The 23122-nt window shown below is 39.3% G+C and overlaps 1 protein-coding gene across 3 annotated transcripts in view; it reads left to right on the forward strand.

Annotated features, from left to right (window-relative positions):
• Positions 1 to 23122, forward strand: part of LOC118807944 (inactive rhomboid protein 2-like) — a 75438-nt gene that overhangs the window by 40226 nt on the left and 12090 nt on the right. For all 3 annotated transcript variants that reach the window (XM_036570147.1, XM_036570149.1, XM_036570148.1), the window contains exons 9-18: positions 585 to 788; positions 2024 to 2135; positions 2958 to 3032; positions 3372 to 3533; positions 7642 to 7727; positions 8215 to 8278; positions 8919 to 9013; positions 9805 to 9880; positions 10621 to 10721; positions 14458 to 14611. In XM_036570147.1, coding sequence (XP_036426040.1) covers positions 585 to 788; positions 2024 to 2135; positions 2958 to 3032; positions 3372 to 3533; positions 7642 to 7727; positions 8215 to 8278; positions 8919 to 9013; positions 9805 to 9880; positions 10621 to 10721; positions 14458 to 14611 — 1129 coding nt within the window. The remainder of the gene's footprint in view (positions 1 to 584; positions 789 to 2023; positions 2136 to 2957; positions 3033 to 3371; positions 3534 to 7641; positions 7728 to 8214; positions 8279 to 8918; positions 9014 to 9804; positions 9881 to 10620; positions 10722 to 14457; positions 14612 to 23122) is intronic.

Genomic DNA, 23122 nt, shown 5'->3' on the forward strand with positions numbered 1-23122 from the left:
TATAGGGTTTAAATGATTTGCATATCATTTGCAATTTGTTTTCATTTACATTTTGCACAGTGTCCCAACTTTTTTGGAAATGGGGTTGTAAAAACTACACACACTGCAGATTCATACTGGATTAAAATCACTCCATAATTATTACTGTCAGACTGTAAAACTACACACACTGCAGATTCATACTGGATTAAAATCACTCCATAATTATTACTGTCAGACTGTAAAAACCACACACACTGCAGATTCGTATTGGATTAAAATCTCTCCATAATTATTACTGTCAGACTATAAAACTACACACACTGCAGATTCATACTGGATTAAAATCACTCCACAATTATTACTGTCAGACTGTAAAACTACACACACTGCAGATTCATACTGGATTAAAATTACGGAACCTCCCCAGATAAAACTAATCCAGCTGCCGTAGGATTTGTGTTAGTATTTGACTTAAAGTAGCACAGATTTGAGTTAAGCCCATCGCTCTGTCACTCAACTTTTAATTCACATCTCTGTCACTCACTCGCTCTGTCTTTGTCTCTCTCTCTCTCTCTCTCTCTCTCTCTCTCTCTCTCTCTCAGTAAAGACATCAGCAAAGCCCCAGTGGGCCCTGTAGATAAATCTCGTCGTGGAGCTCGTATTGCATCGCAAGTGAAACACTTCGCCTTCGATAAACACAAACGGCAGTACGGGATGGGCGTGGTGGGCAAGTGGCTGAACCGTCACTACCGGGGGAGCCTGAGCAGCCAGGTCCAAAAACAGCTGGATGACTTCCACAGTCACAGGTGAGCCAAAACTGCACCAACTAACAGCATCACAAAAAAAATGCAGAGCGTGGCCTCAGGATCCAACCTGGAACAGGTGAAAAGCTGTGAGAAGCCAAGTTCGTATCTGTAGATGTTAATCTGAGAGGAACTGAACGTGTAACAGGTTTAATATAGATCATCTCAACATCCTCAACAAGCTGTTAAAGACACACTGACACCATTCTGTACCTGGAGTTTCACTGGATTAGGGTTTGGTTATGGTTAGGATTAGGGCCAGGGTGAGGGTTAAGATTAGGTTTTGGATTGAGGTCAAGGTAAGGGTCAGGATTAGGACCGGGTTAAGGTTTAGGATTAGGTTTTGAGTTGAGGTTAAGGTTCGGGTTAGGATTAGGGCCAGGGTGGAGGGTTAGGATCAGGTTTTGGGTTCAGGTTAAGGTTAGGGTTGGATTAGGGCCAGGGTGAGGGTTAGGATTAGGTTTTGGTTCAGGTTTAGGTTAGGGTCAGATTTAGGGTGAGGGTTAGGATCAGGTTTTAGGTTGAGGTTGAGGTTAAGGTTGGATTAGGGCTAGGGTGAGGGTTAGGATCAGGTTTTGGGTTCAGGTTAAGGTTAGGCTCAGGGTGAGGTTTTAGATTGGGTTTTGGGTTGAGGTTAAGGTTAAGAGTCAGGATTAGGGCCAGGATGAGGGTTAGGATTAGGTTTTGGGTAAGGTTTGGTAAGGTTATGTTATGTTTATTGGAACTAGCTTATATAGTGTACTTCATGTTACATAATTCATCTGCTTAATGTAAGTAATGTATTAACAGAACATCTACAAGATATTTACTTCAATGTATTCAGATTCTTCACTACTGCTACTTCACTGATATGTTGTTGATGTGTTACTGATGCTTTGTTAAGAGTTTATTAATCATCTACAAAGGACCACTCCAAATAGTGATGCCCAAGAGTTAAGTTCCAACATGCTGTATATCCATTTAAGGATAACACATTGTTTTTTTTCTACAAAAGGTAATATTAATCATAATGTATCATTAATATTTGTTGTGTATCATCACTCTCCAAAGAAAAACAAGTATCTTCAAAATGGCTACTTCACAGGAGAAAAAGGTTTTATTCCAAGTGATTTTGGAATATTTCAAGTGGCATGTAATGCGCTTTAGAATTAAACTCTTCATATGTATCTGGTCTCCATATGTAAATATTTTTATGTAGCTTCATATGTTTAATTTTTTTCTTTCTTTCCTCCTCTCAGGCCTTATTTTACTTACTGGATCACCTTCGTGCACATTCTAATCACCCTGCTGGCCTGCTGTACGTACGGATTTGCTCCCGTTGGCTTCGCCCAGCACTCCAGCACTCAACTGGTGAGCTACTGCGACTAATTCAGGGCATAATGACACCTCAGCGTTTACCATGAGTCAGTTTAGTTAAGTTCTTTTGGGTCAGTTCCTCTGAGCTTTACTGGGTGGATTATTACATTTTATACATTATGTTACACTTGTAAATACAGTTGAATATGATTATAGTCAACACAATTACAGTTCAGCATCGACACAGTCAGATATCGACCTTCAGACCTGTCTGTCTCGATGCAGTCGGGGAACTGTAAACTACTGATGCCGGAACTGTAAGATCTTCTGTCGTGTGTTGATGTGAATGTTTTGGTCATCCTGCTCAGAGGATCCTGATAGAAACATAGACTGAGAGCTGAAATTGAGGAAGTGAGAATGTTTAGTTTGGATCAGGTTGGTGTTCCAGACCGGCTGTGTGTCATTATCCCCCTCAGTCTGCACTCAGTCTGAGATCAGACCTGCTTCTGTCCCGCTGATTCACCCACACTGTCCCCACACGGCCCACTCTTTATTCACTCATTCTTTCTTTGTTCTTTGTTTTTTTGTCTTTCATTCTTTTTTGTTTTGTTTTTTTGTCTTTATTTCTGTCTTTCTGTTTTTTGCTTTTTTGTTCTTTCCATTTGTCTTTCCTTCCTTCTTTCTTTTTCATTATTTCTTTATTTCTTGTTTTTTTCTGTTAATTTCATTCTTTTTTCTGTCTTTTGTTTTTTCTTTCTTTCGCTCTTTCTTTTATTCTTTCTCTCTTCTGTTCTTCCTTTTTTGTCATTCTTTCACTCTTTCTTTCCTCATTTCTCTTCATTTTCCTTAATCTGTTGTATCTCTGCTGTCCTCTAGGTGCTGAGGAATAAAGGGATCTATGAGAGTGTGAAATATATTCAGCAGCAGAATTTCTGGATCGGTCCTGGATCTGTGAGTGATATTAAAATTATAAGATTTAATGATTTCCATATTAATTGCAGTTGTGTTTCATGTTGAGGTAACTGTGTGTGTGCATAGGCTGACTTGGCTCAGTGTAATTGAATGGAAATGTGTGTTATGTGTTTTTAAAGTAAGCTGATACAGTGATTATTATTTGAGTGTAAGCTGGGTGGACAGTGAGGACAGTTCAGTAATAATGTCACTGACCTCTCCTCCTAGTGGACAGACTCTGCTTTGACCTGAGTTTATCCAGCTAACTGAGGAATCCTGTTTCGTGAAATAATCCGCTACAGAGCTGCTCGCTGAGATTCGTGTTGTTGTGTTTTGCAGGAAGACCTGATCCATCTGGGGGCGAAGTTCTCACCCTGTCTCCGAAAAGACGAGCAGATAGCAAAGCTGAGGCAGAAAGCCAAAGAGCAGGAGAGAGAATCCGGATGCTGCGTACAGAACGACAACTCCGGATGTGTTCAGACGCTCCGAGACGATTGCTCTGTATGAAAAAACACTCACACACACTCACACACACACACACACACACACACACACACACACACACAAACACAGACTGCCTTAGCCAGAGGACAGAATAAGATAATGAAACAGCTACGTCTTTTATTCAGAGCGTTCTTCTTATCAGAGGTGCTGAAGTGCCAAACAGATAACACAGCTGGATCTGGGAGGAAAGTCCCTGTATAGTTATGATCTAAGCAAGTGTGTTAGTGTTTATAGCTAATCAAAAACTTGCATTCATAGCACCAGTAACACAGTGCTGGATCAGAACATTATGTACACAAACAGGAAATAATGCTGCCTTCAAGTCCTGTTTTTCTCCTTAACCCTTGTGTGGTGTTCATGTTTTCGTTACACTGTGGTCCGGTGGACCCACCACATTATTGTTTTTTTAAATCAATACGGCCTTTTTGGATTAATAAAATAATCCTCCTTTGCAGTAAAATAAAGCTCTGCTGATCATTTAAACACAGTTTTAACAATAAATGGTCTTTGACGCTGGAGGTAATTTAGCCTATAACTAATTCACCCTTCAAACCTGAAGGTTGGCGCACCGACTGCTGGTCACCACAGCAGTGCAGACAACAATCTCGCCTAGCCAGTACCTAACGAAAAGACAAAGAGAAAGGTTTAAGACGAACATACACAATTCCGAGACATATGGACTTATCCGCATTTATAAGTACTCAGTCGGTTTCATGATATGTTTAATCTGCAGCGAGAAACTAAATCTCAAATACTAAAAAGTCGCCAGGATGAAGTCAGCTTCTCTATCGCCAGCTGCTTGTTTGAATTATCCCGTTCCATCTTAAATTGTGCAGCAGTTAAATTCTGGCACCTCAGGCACCATTTTAGGTGGAACGGGGAAACTCGAACAAGAGCTGGCGAATCAGGAGCTGACTTCAGCCTCGTAAAAAGTCGAACATTGACAAGCATTTTACAAGAAACCATTCAACTTTTGTGGAAAGGTTTCCTGCCGGAGTTGTGAGAAAAATGGCTATAGCTGAGCTAAAGCTTAAAGCAGAGCAAAGTAAGTGAATTTTTGTTTAAATTAAATTTGTTTTTTTGCCTATACTATAACATCAGCACATACTGAGACATATTAACATCCAAGATGGTAAAATGGACAAAAAATGTTGTGGTTCCCAAGGTGGTTTGATTTTTGTTGAGGACAAAATGGCTCTTCTTAACAATTTCTCTAAAAATACCAGATGTTTAAAATATCACAAGTGGTCAGCGTAGGGTTCTCCTTTTGCAGCTGTAGCCAGTCAGCAGCCAGTCCATGTTGTCCACCCTCACACACACATATACAAACACATACACACACAGACACACACTAACAGCAGGCCATGTAGGAGGAGAACAGAGTGAAGGGACACAGCACCTCCACACTTTTACTCCCCGCGGGATCACCCCAACACCACGTGTAATATAAATGTGTGGGGTGTGTACAGAGTGAAGTCATTCAAGATGTGTTATTGTATATGTTCTTCATAGAAAATGAGCCAAGGCCAAGGAATCTGGGGTTGAAATAATAATAAATCGCATCATTTTTTCTTTTGGTAAACACTGAAAGAACACCACACAAGGGTTAAGGTCCATTTATAATGTTAGTGTGCTTTCATGTACCAAAACAAGCACGATTTGTTTTTTTACATACTCACTTTTCACCTTATCTTTTAAACATACTGTTTTTCTTGCTGTGATATATGCAAATGAGCTCTGTTCTGATTGGCTGCCCTGTATTGCACCTTATTAAGAAAGCAGTCTGGGCTGAAACGCTCCTTATAACTTCACCATGAATGGACGCAGAGCTAAAATGGTGTAGGCTGAATAAGCTGATATATGTAAATACTTTAGATTTTGAGACATCACAAAAAAAACAAGGAATTCCAAACTGGCTGTTTTTGCAGCTTAGTGAGTAGATTGTACACTTAACAGTGTTTACATCCTATATTAAACCTTTTTTTTTTTTTCCAAAAAGCAAGGAAAATTCAGTTTTCAATTATATAGTCACAGCGGTCACTGATAATCATATTGCAAACAAGTTATATTCCAGTTTTTCAGCTGCCACACAAGAACACTGCAGGTGAAGGTCTTCACCTGTCTTCACACAAAAGACTGAAATGAGAAGGGCACTGCATAAATTAAACCTATTAAACCTAAACCCTTATTATTATTATTATTGTTGTTATCATTATATGAGCTATGTGACTTGATGCATCTAACTAAATAACAGATTGGGCATTCACTGCTCTTTATTTTGTTGCATTAATGTAAAAAACGTCCTTTGAAAAAGAAAACAAAGCAATAAAGAATTTTACTGGACTGTATTTTGTTTCCAACCAAAACCACTCAAACACATGTTATTTTTACAACCTCCAAGTAGAAGCTTCTGAAGAGAACTTAAAGGCAGATAAATGGTAGATATTTGGTAACTCATTAGTTTGTTTGCTGGCGATGCGTGTGATTCATTCACGTGACGTTACTGAGTAGGATGTGCGCATGCGGGTCATTTCAGGACGCCAGTTCGTTCACATTGACAGATTTGAATCACTTATCCAAACAAGTGTGAACCATCATGCCAGAGAGATCGGATTTGAGCAAAAAATCGGATTTGAGCAATGAGGCTTGTGAAGGTAGCCTTTTTTGTCTGGGCAGACTTCACCACCCACAATGTGTGATACTATAAACAATGCATTTCTAATAAGCCCTGTGTTAGTAATGTTTTCAGTCTGAGAACCATTTGCATGATTAAAGAGCTCTTGAGATTGCAGACTGCAGAGTGATGTAGCTGGTTCTAAATAGTGCTGTGCACAGTAAAGTTCTATAGAAGTTCTATGTAGCACCAAAAAGGGTTTTGCTATTGTTATGATGTCAAGCCTGTAACAATAGAACAACCCTTTTTGGTGCTAAATAGAGCCCTTTTCACATTTTCCATCAATCTGAAGAACGCTTTGACGATGCAAAGAACCCTTTAATCATGCAAAGAGTTCTTTGAGTGTTCGTGGTTCTGTGCAGAACCATTTTCTGTACTAAAGAACCCTTGAAGAACCATCTTTTTTAGGTATGTAGCCTAAGATCAAACAGCTTAAGCAGAAGTAGCAGGTCAAAAAACTACTTAAGTACTGAGTAACTTATAGAACTGCAGTGGACCTTCTAGTAAATCCAGCATCTATTAGCACAGAAACTGAAGATTGTTATGCTCTGTTCTCTTTTTTGGATCCTTTTGGTCTAAAATAAAATGATAAATCTCAAAAGTCAGAGGCCTGACCAATCACAAAGCAGTACGCTGTCAGTGGCGTAACCAGATGAAATTAAACACAAAAACTAAATTAGAAACTAATGACTAAACTGAGTAAAAAGCAGATTACTCACTGACATACATGAGTCCTAAATAGACTTTGCAATTGGTCGCTTCTGCTTTAGAGCGGATTTGTTGACGTCTTTGAGGTCAGATCTGTCTAAAGTCCCCTGTCTGAACCATCTCTGCTCTGTTATCCGTGATCGGACAAACAGTCACTTGCTGCCACCTAGAGAGCAGTTAGTGTCAGTGTGCAGTTTGTTTTTGCATTCTGTTGCAGACAGTAGAAATATGCTGTGTAATAGCATGTCATGAGAAAGAAAATGTGAATAAAATACATCAATTCCTGACTATATTTTTAACGTTTAATAGTAGGGATGCACAGTGATGTCGGGCTCATATCAGTATCTCCGGATAATGACTTAAGAAATGATTCACAACGGACAAATTTTTATTTTTATTTATTTAATGATGTTATTATTGGACGCTGGGGTAGCAGAATGTATGGGCAACGCTGGCTTACTGCGCTTAAATGTCTGCACATTATTTATTTTACTGCATTTGTATGCCTACAGAAATAAATACAATATTTCTCTGCAATCCAGGTAGATGTAGTCCTATTTTTGACGTAGTCTACATTTGATAAATGTTTATATATCTGTATCAGCACATGAGTATGTGAAAAATACATGAATACAAGTACATGAAAAATATTGAATATTGGTTCATCCCTATTTTATATATAAAATAATTCTAATTCATATTTTCTCTTCTGTGTTATTACAGGAGACTCTGGCCACCTTCATCAAGTGGGACAATGAGACCGTAGACATCCGTAGGTCATCAGGGGCCGTGTGCCATCAGGACCCCAGGTACCACTTCAGATCAATTTGAAAATGGGGGTTGAAGATACAGTGGTATAAATGTGAATGCTGATATGTTCCTGTCCAATCATATGGATTTTATCATAGCCTGTTTACTGTAGTGAGCACAAAACCCAAAAACCACAGATGCACTTGTAGCAAAAGAGACCCACAGCTTGTTTCATTGCCTGTAAATTGTATATGTGCAGGAATATGAAGAAGCTACTAAAATGCAGGCTGTAGTGTGCTGTTTACTGTAAAGAACAGAAAACTTTTCAGTTGTAGACTGTCTCTCCTTGTGTTTAGTTTTAGACTAAGAAGAAAGCTTACAGTTATTGCAGATGAGATTATAAAGTCAGCTATTCAAAATTAACAGTAATACATATTTTTGTTTATCGTGAACGGAAAATATTGCAGTTTAAATTTCTGTTATGTGTTATCTGCCTGCTGACAAATCCAAAGTCTTAGTCTGTTCTTTTTGGCTTTTTTTCCATAGGACGTGTGAGGAGCCAGCATCAGCCAAGCCTCATCTGTGGCCCGATGACATCACAGAGTGGCCGGTGAGTGGTCCTACCTTATGTACTTCAGTAATAACTCCTACACTGCAATTATACATCAATTAAATATGTTATTTTAGGAAAATAATCACACTATCACATCATTTTACTGTCTTAAAAACTAAGACATTTTGTGTATTTCACATTTTGTTGTTTCCAGTCGTAACTTTAACACTATAAAGTTTGGTCAGGAGGGGGAGCCGTGCAACCTTAAACTCCGCCTATGAGCACAGCTGCTGACTCACGAGCTGCTGAATGCTGTGATTTTATTGGCTCCCTACTGAAACATCTGCTCAAACCATGGTGTGCTTCATGTAAATGATATGTAAATGAGGTGCTGCTAGGCTGGCCCTTGCACTTGCACTGAAGCCGATTCATCATTTGCGCCCAAATCTCTGCTTGTTTCTACGTCATACAAAAGTTATGTACGTCTTTAAAGGTGGTCAGATCTGTCCTTTTATATGAATAAGAGCCAATGAGTACACCTTTGCTTCAGGGGAAGGTGCTCTTTGGATAGAAAGGGGATTTATTTGTCAGATGTTTTTAATTAGCGTCATTTTATTTTGCATTTTATTCAACTAAAGACATTATATTTTGCATGTGGGTTGTCCTTGTGTGATGAATTCTCATGGTCTCTTCTTAGGTATGTACAGAACCACGCACATGGAATTACACAGGCCTTCGGCACATGGACTGCACCATCAGGGGCCGCCCCTGTTGCATAGGAACCAAAGGAAGGTAATTAATACAGTCAGTCTGCTCAAACAAGGTGGAACCCTGGGGTAGAACTTTACACTGTTTTCTCCCAATATACCCAAAATATAGTCAGTCATCTAAGGCAGTTTTGGTGTCTGAGGTTTGCTTCTTTTGTGTTGCTATGAGGCTAATATAGCTACAAGTAATGGAAGTTTAGGTGCACAAATAAGCAAACCGCGCACCAAGTCATCAAGTTTACTTGCTTATGTGGTTTCTGACACGAAGTGATAAGGGTATCCATAAAAATGGAGAAAAGGTATGTAGCAGAACTAAAAACAGTAAAATCAGACATATAAAAATATCCTGTTTGAAGTTATTGGCTTTGTGATGTCATGAAAACCATCACATTTGCATATACACACCTATTCAGTCTTCAGCAGTTTAGCCCCGCCCACTCAAAAGGAGTGTTTCAGCCTGGACTGCTTTTTGAACAAAGCACAATACAGAGCAGCGAATCAGAACAGAGATCATTTACATTCGTGAGTCTTAAAGGCACAGTAATCAAATCTATGTGTTTATTTCTACATTGGTCTAAATGGTCATGTAAAAATGGATTACGACTGTGTTTCTCACAAACGTTATAACACCACTGCCTTTATTGTGGCAGGCCAGGGTTCAATTCCCTGCTCAGGCAGGAGCACCATGCAATAACAATAGTAGTCCTTAGTGTTTTGTTGCTTTTTTAGATTAAAATAGATGAGATGTGAGCTCTGCAGGCTGCTGTATCTGTGCTGTTGATGTTGATGATGATGATCTCTGTCATGTATGCTCAGGTGTGAGATTGCCACCCGTGAATACTGTGAGTTCATGCACGGCTACTTCCACGAAGAAGCCACGCTCTGCTCTCAGGTAACACACCCCCCGCTACTATTAATGTTGTGTTGATAACTTTGTGGGTTTTATTCATTCCATCATTTGCATATGGTTTAAGAATAGAAGTGGGAAGTATGGAAAAAATGATACTTTTGATGATACATGAGTCACAGTGTTTGTCTTCTGACATCTAGTAAGTTGGAACAGACAAAGTAGTGCCACATTTAAAATACTAAAAAACTATCAAAAAATACTATCAAAATAATCCTATAAATCTAAATCCGGTTAAACATGACTAATTATGCTCTCTTTGTAATCAAACATGCAGTTGAAAAATGTTTTTAAGTATTGAAGATATCCATGATACACTTGGAAAAGCATATAGTGGCATAATTTATCACAATAAAGATAAATATTGTCATTATTTTCCAGCTCTGTTTCAGAATGCATGTTAATCTGTTTTTAGCTGATGTGTTACAGTTCCACAGTTTTCCCATACTAATTCCTTCAAGGGACTAAACAAGGTTTCTCAACTCTAGGCCTGGTAACCCACTGTACAAACCCGATTCACCTCCTGAACAGCTTAGAATTAGCTGATGTGTGTTTGATCCAGACCCATTACTTAACCTAGTCCTTGTGTAACCTTTGGACAAGCATTCAACCATTTGCTCAGATGTATAAAGAGAACTATTAGATTTGAGTATAAAGCTGAATTGTGCTGTGCAGTTGAGCTAAGAATTGTGAAAGTGTATCCAGTGTAATTTGTGCTGTTTCAGGTTCATTGTCTGGATGAGGTTTGCGGTCTGCTTCCATTCCTAAACCCGGACATCCCGGATCAGTTCTACAGGCTGTGGCTTTCACTCTTCCTGCATGCAGGGTAAGAAAATAATGATCTGGGTCTAGCACAGCGATGACACTGACATGGTGGTAGCATGGTAATGTGTGTAGCGCTGGTACGAGTGTATCTGGGTTGTTGCTGGGGTTTTTACATGGAGTGGACCAACTCCCAACGATATCCAGCCAAGAGCATCTTTGTGGTCAGAAACTGACCATTGTTGAGGTTGGCTAACACACTGTGCATCAACAGATGGTTTACATTATCTAACTGTACACCAGCGAAGTGGAGCTACAAAGTGTTTCCAATGGAAAGACCAGCGATTATGTATATAATGTTTTTTACACTACTGAAACATAATAATTACAATAATGTCATAATAATTACATTCTAAAAGCAGTCGCTCAGATTTGTTTTGGTTGAGTAATGACCAAAAGAGCATGTGGCACTAAAATCATGCGTTCACTCACTGTCTGATGAGCTCTCTCTCACATTATTTAGCCCACTATATGGACTAAATAACATGTTGCGATTATGATAGGCCTTGCAATATTGCCTTGGGTTGATAACAGATCTAGGCTGCAATAACACTGACGTGGTGGTGTGTTAGTGTGTGTTGTGCTGCTATGAGTGGATCAGACACAGCAGTGCTGCTGGAGTTTTTAAACACTGTGTCCACTCACTGTCCACTCTATTAGACAGCAGTCCACCTTGTAGATGTAAAGTCAGAGATGATAGCTCATCTGCTGCTTCACAGTTTGTGTTGGTCATTCTCTAGTCCTTCATCAGTGGTCACAGAACGCTTCCCAAAGGACACTGTTGGCTGGATATTTTTGGTTGGTTGACTATTCTGAGTCCAGCAGTGACACTGAGGTGTTTAAAAACTCCAGCAGCACTGCTGTGTCTGATCCACTCAGACCAGCGCAACACACACTAGCACACAACCACCACGTCGGTGTTACTGCAGTCCTGAGAATGATCCACCACCCAAATAGTACCTACTCTGTGAGGGTCCATGGGGGTCCTGACCACTGAAGAACAGGGTAAAAGGGGGCTAACAAAGTATGCAGAGAAACAGATGGACTACAGTCTGTAATTGTAGAACTACAAAGTGCTCCTATACAGTAAGTGGAGCTGATAAAACGGACAATGAGCATAGAAACAAGGAGGTGGTCATGATGTTATGCCTGATCGGTGTATTTCACATTTGACCACTGCTTGGAAAGATTTATGATGTACATTTTCAGCCTGGTCAAGAATGCTAGACAACGAAACAAAACAAAAGCTCCACTACATGAGTTCTGCTCTCCAGTAGAGAGTAAAGTGGACAAGTTTGTCCAGCACAGCAGTTTGGCAATAGTTTGGTTTCCACCCAAACAAATATATTCTCTGAAAAAAGATGGCGCCTCAAGGGTCCTTTAGTAAAGAAAATGGCTCTAGATAGAACCATGAAAACTCAAAGAACCCTTTGCATGAAAGGCTTCTTCAGATTGATGGAGAATGTGCATGAATGTGCTATAGACGGTTCTATGTAAAACCTTTTTGAAAAGGGTTCTGTATAGCACTCAAAAGGGTTCTTTTATTGTTACAAGCCTGACACCATAACAGAAGAACCCTTTAGGGTGCCATATAGAACCATTTGCAAAAAGGTTCCATATAGAACCATCTCTAGCACATTTTCGATCAGTCTGAAGAACTCTTTCATGATGCAAAGAACCTTTTAATCATGCGAAGGGTTCTTTGAGTGTTCATGGTTCTATAAAGAACGATTTTCTTTACTAAAGGATGTTTAAAGAACCATATTTTAAGAGTGTAGAGAAGCAGCAGATGTTAATTGAGTCACATATCATCTGTGCAGACTTTACTTAATAATTTTATAGGCTAACCTTAGAGGCTAACCCAGTTGGTAGTTATATAAGGTAAAGCTCTGTAATGCTGGTATTCAATAACTGAATTTTCACAGTTTTCACAACTATAATATCTTTTATCGCTATAATTCTGCAAATAATAATTATTTGTCTGAATTTACATTATCGTTAAGCTTATTGCTAAAAATGCTAATTACTTGTTTCATCCAAACATCCGAGCAGTGCCTGTGATGGGTCACAACGCTCACAGCACATAAACGATTGATTTCTGTTTTTAAATATTTCTTATGATTTCTTTAAAGGGCTCATTTGCATATTTCAGCTAGGCTTGGGTGGTTTGCGGTGGTCAGGTGGTCATAAATAACAAACAAACATTAACAAGAGTAGATAAGAGTAGACTGCAGTGCACGGTTTTCATGGCATCATTCACCCACAGTTCACCAACAGTTGCTAAATGTTAAACAGTGCTGCAAACTAGGAGAGAGGAGCTGGACAGTATTAGCTAAGCTAACATGATAAACAGCCCTGCTATCCACAGAACATGTTCAGGTCTGGCTAACTGAAGCACCGACACAAGTTTAGATGATAATGATTCAAATCTGAGGGACTGAAGTTGAGCAGCTGGCATCAAAGGGACAGTAAGGTGAAGTTAAACCTGTTCTGTGGTGTCTGGATGTGTAGGCTGATCAGTTAACTTAACATTAGCAGGCTACAGACCTGAACGGTGCCACACACCACAGTACAGGTTTGATTCTGACCAACTACTGCTCTGCTAAAACAAGTGTAGATGATAAAAAAAATAATGTCTGAGAGAGCAAAAGTGGAGTGGCTGGTATCAGAGTGACAGAAAGCTGAAATCGAACCTGTTCTGTGGTGTTTGAGACTGTAGCGTTTTGGCTACGCTAACGATGCTTTAATTAGCAGGCCAAACAGGCCACACAGCACAGCACAGGCTAAGTTCCAGCTGACTGATGCTAAAACGATGCCCATTTAGAGGATATCTGAGAGGACAGAGTTGAGTGACTGGTGTTAGAGTGAAAGTTAAAATTGAACGTGTTCTGTGGGGAGTGTAGCTCGTAGCTGCTGCTGAACTGCTATTGTGCTTAGTTTTTCAGAGTTTTTTCTTGGCTCTAATTTTTCCCCTCTTTCTATCAGCGCCACCTGTTGGTCAGCTTCCTCGCCACCAATCAGCAACCTTCTCTAAAATATAAATGGGTGGAATGTGTTTCTTTAGCTGCTCAGATGAGAAACAGACATTTGTCATCATTTTTAAACTGCAGTAAAGCTTATTATCTCTAACATACAATATATTGTGCAGACCTTGTTCACAGTATTATGAGCCAGGAGAAAAGGAGCAGTTATGAATATGAATAAACATCCCTAATAGCAAGAGGATAGTGGACCACTGTTGGTGGCCGTCCATATTGGGCCTAGTCATGATTTTTTTCTCTCTCTCAGATATTTGTAATATTTTTCTTAATTTATTTTCTGAAATAAAAGGCCTTTTAAATCTGTTTGAGGAGATTAAAAACTAGGTAGAGCTTGTATGCAGGACAGTAATCTGGGTGGTCCAAGGGTGGACCAGAAGTGGCAAACAGTCAGCGGAGTGCCGACCTTATTAAGCCAATGGACTGATATATGCTCGCTGTCTGGGATATTAATCACTGAAAAAGTAGACTAGTGAATACATCATTAATTCGTCAATGATTTAAATGTATAATGGATATATAGAATAATAAATTCATGGATGAACAAAAGTACTGACTTGATCAACTAGGCCAGCGTTGTGCTTCTTTCATCAAAGCAGAAGCTTTTAAAATACATTTTTCAGAGTTATAATGAGAGATCAAACCTCTGCTGAACTCATGTTGCAGTCATACTCTTGTTTTTTGTCTTTCCCTCTCGTTCAGCCTCCTGCACTGCCTGGTGTCTGTGGTGTTCCAGATGACCATCCTGAGGGACATAGAGAAGCTGGCCGGATGGCTAAGGATTTCCATCATCTACATCTTCAGTGGCATCACAGGGAACCTGGCCAGTGCCCTCTTCCTGCCTTACAGAGCCGAGGTAGGACATCATATCTTTCTTCTGCACTGAAAAAGCAGAGATGTGACATTCAAGAGTCTTTACCTTAGCGAAACTGATGGAGTCCAGATGTAGACTGTTTGTTTTTCACCCTCCTGCTCCTCTTTTGTCCTCATTTGCCATTGCTTTGATTGGTGAACATTTGAATTAGCATGAGCTTTCTAAATCTCTTTGGCTTTAAAATTAACCTGAAATAAGTATTGATCTTTTTTTACATGAAGAACCTGCTTCTGTGGCAAGACCGTTTGTGTTCATGGTATGTGTGAAAGAGTGCTTGATTAAAATATCCCTGAAGTCATAAATTGGAAAACAAAAAGTGTTGTATAATAAATAATTATATATATGTACATTAATTAATTAAAAGGAGCTTAAGCTAACAGCTCCACATGCAAAAACACAGGTTTATCCGCTCAGATTTAAGTCTTTATTCTCCAAGCTTGCGTCAGTGAGGCTTCAATGAGCCGGAGTGAACCTGCTTAGGCCTTCTTGCTAAGATAATGCTATCTTCTAGCATATGAGCAAAGGAACCTCAGGACAACAGCTCAACACACAAATACACAGGTTTACTCTCTCAAATGTGAACCTTTATCCTCTAAACTTGTCTTAATGCAGCATCAGTGAGCCAGAATTGTGATGGGTTTAGCAGTCTTGCTAAGATAACATTAGCCTCTGGTGCTGCATGGATATAAATTAAAAGTGGCTTAAGCTAAATGCACCTCATGCAAAAACATAGGTTCATCCACTCAGATTTAGGTCTTTATTCTGTATGCTTGCGTCAGTGAGGCTTCAGTGAGCTAAAATGAGCCTGTGTGGTTATGTGTAAAGCTTAGACCTTCTCGCTAAGCGAATGCTAGATTCTAGCGATTGTGGAGCAAAAGTAGCTCAAGCTAACAGCTCCACACACAAATACACAGATTTACTCTCTCGGATTTTAGTATTTATTCTCTAAAATTGCATCAGTGAGCCAAAATGAACCTGTGTTGTGGTGAAAATGTTGCATGCTAACCCTGATAGCAAAAGGATAGTGGGCAACTGTTGGCCTGCTGATGGCAAAGCTGGCTGGGGTTTTGCTTAGCGTTTTTTGGGTGGCCCACCAGTGTTTAAGCTGAGTATTGAACAAAAATTCCATTTATCATCGCTCATTTTCCACTCACAGTGCAATTTACTTATTTTTCCTTCCTTCCTTTCTTTAGCTATACTTTGTACATTAGTTAATCTAGCACAGTTTCAGCAACAAAATTTTTTACAAAATCATTATATATTAAGCCTAGTCCTTATTTTTTTCTCTCACTTGTTTGTGATCTTGGTCTTAGTTTATTTTCCAGAAGAAAAGTCTCTGTGCTTTTAAAAATTTTTTGAGGAGGTTAAAAACTAGTTAGTAATCTGGGTGGTCCTAGGATGGACCAGCAGTGGCAAAAAGGCAATATATGCTTGCCATCAGGGAAGCCACTGCAGTAGCATGCTACCTGCTACTAGAACAGTACCAGGCGCCAATACACTAGAATAAAGAACGTGCCCCGCGATGACAGCTGCGAGAGGCTGCCTGAGGCCAGCGCCCAAGTCCCAAGGACAGACGAGAGCCGTGATCGACTCCCACAATGGGTCAAGCAACAAGTTCTCTGTCTCTGTCTTGGCTCAGGTGCTGGTGTTGCTCTTAATAAGAGCCAGCTGATGCTGGTTTTGCACCACACGTTTTCCTCTCGCAGCTGTGGTCAGCACCAGGAACTGTAATGGTCACCGGCTCATTTGTAACATACTAAGCAACTAAGCAGCTATATCGGTCCGCTGGCTTAATAAGGTCGGCACCCCGCTCACTGTTCGCCACAGCTGGTCCACCCAGTTTATTGTCCTGCATACAAGCTTTAACTAGGTTTTAATCTCTTCAAACAAATTTAAAATGCACACAGACTTTTATTTTAGAAAATAAACTAAGACAAATATTACAAACAACTGAAAGAAAAAAAAGGCCTAATATAAAAGGATTTTATAGAAAACGTGGTTGCTGACTCTGTGCTAGATTAAAATCATTTACTAACTAATTTACAAAGTAGAACTAAAGATAGGTAAGAAGGAAAATAAGTAAATGGGACTGTGAGTGGAAAATGAGTGATGATAAGTGGAATTTTTTCTGATACTCTGCTTAACTGCTGGTAGGCCACCCAGTAAACGCTGAGCAAAACACCAATGGACCGCCAGCTTTGCCATCAGTGGGCCAACAGTGGCCCACTATCCTCTTGCTATCGGGGTATTGATAATGTTTGTGTTTTCAGTGGAAAAATGTCTTTAAAGTAACACATTTAACAGAAATATCAGTCTATATAATAATAATAGCAACAACAACAATAATAATAGTAATAATAATACTAATCTATCTCAGACGACTTTGTGAGAGTGAAGTGGAACAGATGAAAGTACTGAGTGAGGACAGAGTGTGAGAAGGTGAAAGACAGAAGCAAGGAAAGTGCCATTAAAGAGGTGTGGGGCAGAAAAGTGAGACGTTCGGGATATATGCGGCCAATAGAGGGAGAAAACAAAAGAGAGTGACTGTGAGCGAGAGCCCAGGAGAGTGCTGCATGTAAACGGAGCCAAGTGAAAGAGCTTAGCCAGTTAGTTGAGGAGCTTTTCTGGATTAGAGGGCGTAAGGCCTTGTGTCTGGAGGGGAAGTGTTTTTCTCACCGGCCACTCTGCTCTAACGTGCCCAGGGTCAGCGTGATCTCCGCCCACGTGTAGGGCCCGAGTCACCATAGCATTGTAGCTAGTTATTGCATTTTAGATTGGAAAATAGGCTAGTAGGAGAAAAACATGGTTGAATGAACATTGAATTAATGATAGCTAATGATAGTTATGATAGAGGCCTTATTCAAGGTTTTGGTCCTAATATTCACATAAAATAAAGAAATAGGTTTGTGCAGATGTAGAATGTGCGCTGCTGCTGCTCTTCTGTCCTCACTTGCCATCACTTTGATTAGTAAACATTTAAATTAGCATGAGCTTTGTAAATCTCTCTTGCTTTAATCAGATTCCGTTGCTAAGTAATAAGCTCCTCACTTTATCAATTCAAGGCTTGTTGAAGGCTTACAAGATGCTTAAAAACAGTTTTTGACCATATGTGGCCTCTTTAGCACCCTGATAAATTATATTAATTTAGGACTAGCACTGCTAACATTGTATAAATTCATGAATATCATACATAAATTAGCGTATATCAACAGCATGTTGTTTGGTAATGGCACATGTTCTACGGGTCGTGGATGGATCAAGGGTCATGGTACCATTCCAAAGTTTGGAATAGCTGGTCATATTAATAATTCTTGTTATTGTATTCAATAATAACTCATTCATTGTAGACTGAAATATATTATCGGCTAGACTCCAGAAGGCATTTTAGTTTGGGAACAACCTGTTATGTGATAAATAACTGTAATTTATTTATGATGATATCTGTCTCACTTCAAGTGCAAGGCATCTTTGATACTAACACTAGATATATATATATATATATATATATATATATATATATATATATATATATATATATATATATATATATATATATGATTAGATATATACATCTAATTTCTTCTTTTTTTTGCAGCTTATATACAGTACACTTCAAAAGTTTGGAAATGCTGTTTTCAATTATAAAAAGCCAATTTTGCTGCAGTTACGTACAAAAAAAGTTACGTTAACATGATTCAAATCTCCAGAATGATGAACAGGGCTGTAGATGTTTCTTAAATGACGAAAAAGCTGTAGAACATCTAGAATGATGTTTTAATGAAATTAACATTGAGAGCGCCTTATATTTTTAAAAGTGATAATCAGATATCAAGGCAGAAAACCTGACAAGTATATCCTGATTAACTATCTAATAAAATGAAATACCTAAATAGCTAATACTTTCTGGTGCCTAATATTTCAATCTACATTGTAGAAGTTATTATTGTTATGTGAAATATCATATTGTGATGTATAAATATCAATGATGAGCAAGTCCAAATTGTTGAACACTAGTTTAATCTATAAACTAGTCTTAAATATGCACAGTTTAATAGTGCTAACAGGTGGGACTGAGATCTCTCTATTCAATGGTTTTGTCTATTCATACAGTTATTAGTTTTCATGAAATACCTTCTTTTAAAGGGACCATACCATGGAAAAGTGATTTTTTTTTTAATGTAAAAAACGTTTGACATGGTATTTAAATATATTTAAAGTTACAAAATGGACTATTCAGTCCCCAGTAAAGTCTATATATGGAAATGGAGCTGCAAAAACAGCCTGTTCAGCCTATAGAAGCTTCGCTACGCCCATTCATGCAGATGTTATAAGGAGTGTTTCAGTCCAGACTGTCTTATGAATGAAGTACAATACAATCCAATCAGAACAGAGCTATTTTACATATAACACAGTCGGCACAGTAAGAAGAAGAAAAGTAAGATGAGAAAAAAATCTAATAAATAAAAAAAGCCAAAGCACTTTTCCACCACGTTGGTGAGGCTGAGGCTACTCTGCTACACAATTCCGCACAGATGTTCTCGGACGTCCTCTCGTTTATCTGCTTTGTTTTCTCTCTGTGTTCTGCTCATTCACCTCCAGCTAATCCTGTTTTTTATCTGGTGGCTGATGTGCTGATGGAAAAAGAGGGATGGATTAGAGATGTCTAGATGATTGTCTGAGATGCTAAAAGCGGCACGCCGTGCTGAGCTAGCAGATGCTAAAATAAGCTGGAATAAGAAGTGAAGTCATCATGCTTGTCTAGCAAGAGCCTCAAGCTAGCTCGCATGCAGCATGGATCAGACTTTATAAAGCCTTTCTAAAAATTGTTTGCAGGAGTTAGAGACAAGAAAGAACACAGATCTATAGAGCAGTAGTAATTAATAGTAATAACAGTAATAATGATAGTAATAATGATAAATTGATGCTTTGTAGCAGCAGTAGAGGTATCAGTGCAGCAGTGGTGAGTTTTAAATGTTTAATAATTATGTGAGATATTAAGCAGCCCAGCATGAATGCGCAGTGTGCCTAAAAGCTAGCGCACCACTTTTCCTGCTGTGCGCTCTTTCAGGCCTGAGCTGAGGTTCACATGCTTTGCAGATGAGATGGATTACCCAGTTGGCATGGCACAGTTTAACCCAGTTTACCTCTCTAAGATCCTCTTACTCTCTCCCTTCAGTTTTGTTGAGGGTGGAAAAAGTAAGTGGGACGTCTTATTTGTCTTTCACTTCATACGTCTGACGGTACTGAGGCCCATAGTCATGGGAAACTGAATTTCTGTATTTTTATGAAATAAGAGTTTGATATAGTACGTTAAAGGGCCCGTATCCTACATTCTTCTTGTATTTCATTTTTTGTTTGGCTTTATGTGCCAAAAACAGTCCCAATTCATTTTAACATGATCATAACCTCTCTTTGTCCCCTGCAAGCAGTGCAGAATTCTCCCTCCGCTTCTTTCTCCAGTGCCTCACCACTTGAGGGGCGTGTCTGTCTGCAAAACAGGACGCGAATGTCAGTAATGAATTTCAAATGAATTTCCAATAAATTCTCTTCTTAACTAAAGTAAACTTAAAAAGCTCATTATATGTTGGTTGGCAACATAGACTATGTTCACACAGCAGGTAAAAGTGGCCCAAATCCGATCTTTTTTTTCATATGTGACACAGATGTGTTGTCTATGTGTGGCTGTATGAACAGCAAAAACACACTGAATCTGACATTTCCAATTCCCATTTGAGACGCTTTCGTATGTGGTATTGAAATCCGATACATATCTGATATGCAGCAGTGCAACTCAGTCTGAACAGCCACACTGGAATTCATGCAACTTTTACGTCAGTCCAACTCGACATTCGGCATAATTTCGCACTGCTGAGACCTCATAAATATTTAGGCTGATTTTTCTGTACTAAAAAAATTAGAAAAACCGCTCCGTGTTTGAAGAGATTTCGTAAGAAATGGCCAAACGCGGCCGTAGGAGAGCAAGGCCGCAGCGTCAAAGAACAGTTAAAAGTCTGAAAGCAAAGATGAAGATGAAACTGAACCCTCAGGGAGCTGCTGGCGTTCGTTGGCAGTTGTGATTGTTTACCTCTGAAAGAGCCACGTGAAGCAGCGTAATGCATTGTGGGGCAAAGTTTTGGACGACGGTGCACTGGACACACACCTTTAGAATTAAACAGGTTGTTTTTATTACTGTGGCTTTAAGACTGATATATGTAAATGAGCTCTGTTCTATATTGTGCCTCATTTAAAAAGCAGTCTGGGCTGAAACACTTCTTAAAACTTCGGTGTGAGCGGGTGGAGCTGTACTATATGTAAATGCATTGGTATTTGTGACATCACAAAAAAACACATTCACAACAGGCTGTTTTTACAGTGTAGTTTCCATATATGGGATTTATGGCTTGAGGAGTGAATAGTACAATTTTAAATGTTGATTAAATGTGCTGTATTAAACTCTTATTAAAAAAAGCTAGGAAATTTGGGATTTCCATGGTGTGGGCCCTTTAAAGCTTCAACAGATTCTGTTCATTCCTGATGTTTATACAGTCCATATATATGGAAACTAGGCTGCAAAACCAGCTCATTTTGAATTTATTGTTTTTGCGATGTCACAACGTTTAAAAATATCCACTTATTTAACTTACAGCAGTTTAGCTCCGCCCACTCACGCTGGAGTTATATGGAGTGTTTCAGCCAGGACTGCTTTTTGCATGCAGAACAGAGGTCATTCACATATGTTAGTCTTAAAGGCACAGTAACAAAAAAAAGGCTTGTTGAATTCTAAGGGATAAAAGAGGATGAAAAACCATGCAACTGTCATCAAAATAAAATCAAATCAATCTGTCGGATATAGGTCCTTGAGGATGCAGATGTTCTTGATTTGTCTGTTACTATTCATGGAAATCCTTACAGTGTAGTGACCATATTTAGATCTGGCCTGATCCAGTAGCCGTGAACTTCTCTCTTAGTTCACTCCTCAGTTTCTAACATGATTTGCCCTGGTTGCCTTGTCTATTGTACTGCACCTTCTTGTAGCCTTAGCCTTAGCCCACCCCCACTGTCGTCATTCCAAAGTGGCTTAGAAATGCTCCTCTACATGGTTTACCCAATTTACTGTGTCAATATATAGCAAATGAAAATATATGTGGGCTATAATGACCGCAAAGCCGCTTACAAGAAGATGCATTAAAGGCAGATCATCCGATTAGAGTGACCGGCCAGACCCTTAAACTGTTAGAACCGTTAATGGTGAATCTGTGAAATGGGGAACGACTATGTGTTGTAAACAATAGCCGGTGTCTAAACCTTTTCTCCGAGCCCGTCCTAGATGCTGTTTTTTAAAAGCCGCAATTATGGCCATTCGTTTTCAGTGCCGCTGTCACCAGTAAGAGCCTCCAGTCCCTCCTACAGAGCTAATCTCAGCAGTTCACACGCAAGGCACGTGCCCTGCTGTCACTGTAATTGGCTTTAGGAAATGCCACTCAAAGTTGCCAGTTTCTACTGCTATGTTTTGCAGATGATATGATACTGGGTTTCTGTAGCCCCATAAGCCAGGAGCATCTCATTCTAGGATTGGGTGAGCATTCATATTGCAGAACTGCAGTCAGAAAGCTTCTCATAGCTGAATATTTCCCTAAGGTATCTACTTAGTGATGGAAACTAGAGCCTGGCCAATATATTGGTTGGTTGATAATATTGGCCAATATTGACAGCAAGTGATGTTATCAGTATTGCTCAAAGTATTGTCAATAATGTGCTGATAATAAGCAAGAAGCCTGTTTTTTTTTCAACAAAATACACTGAAATAAGCCATGAAGTTCAGTGAAAACAAACAATACTGTAAAACATTCTGTGCTGCATATACATATAGAGCGGTAGGTCTGCCAGGCTTGAAGTGATAGATCAAACACGAGTTAGAATGCTGTTGAGGATAAACAAATGTATTGTTCGTTTACGAATTTGTTTTGTGCTAAGTAACCGACTGGACTATTTATCAGATTGGAAAAAGGATCACTTTCCTGATATACCTCTGTATGAATGGTCTGGGCATGCAAGCTGAAGCAGTTACACTTCTGCTTCGCTCATGTCAAGGTAGTATGTGTGGAACAGGTGTAAGAATCAGCTCTTATGTAACTGTATGACATCGAAAAAGTGGTTAATCCTTTGGTATCAGCCAAAGATTTTCAGGTCAGGGCCTGATGGAAAACAGTCATGGAGGAGTAACAGCTGTGCCCCATTCACCTAGAACTTAAACACACGGTGCAAATGACAACAAGCAGAATAAGCTACTTAAGTAAGTGGTTCTCACCTGTCCTCTGGGCCTTTGACAGTCCCAACTGTCAACACATACGGATCGAGCAAAAACGTGGACTGTCTGGGACCCTTAGGACTAGTTTGAGAACCACTGACTTAAATGATGGGCGGATGCTAATTTAACACAATGCCATGTATTTGTTTTTTAAGTGAAGGTTTCTTTCTTGAAGAACATGGCTT

Source organism: Colossoma macropomum, unplaced genomic scaffold (genome assembly GCF_904425465.1).
Source record: "Colossoma macropomum unplaced genomic scaffold, Colossoma_macropomum, whole genome shotgun sequence".
Taxonomy (NCBI): domain Eukaryota; kingdom Metazoa; phylum Chordata; class Actinopteri; order Characiformes; family Serrasalmidae; genus Colossoma; species Colossoma macropomum.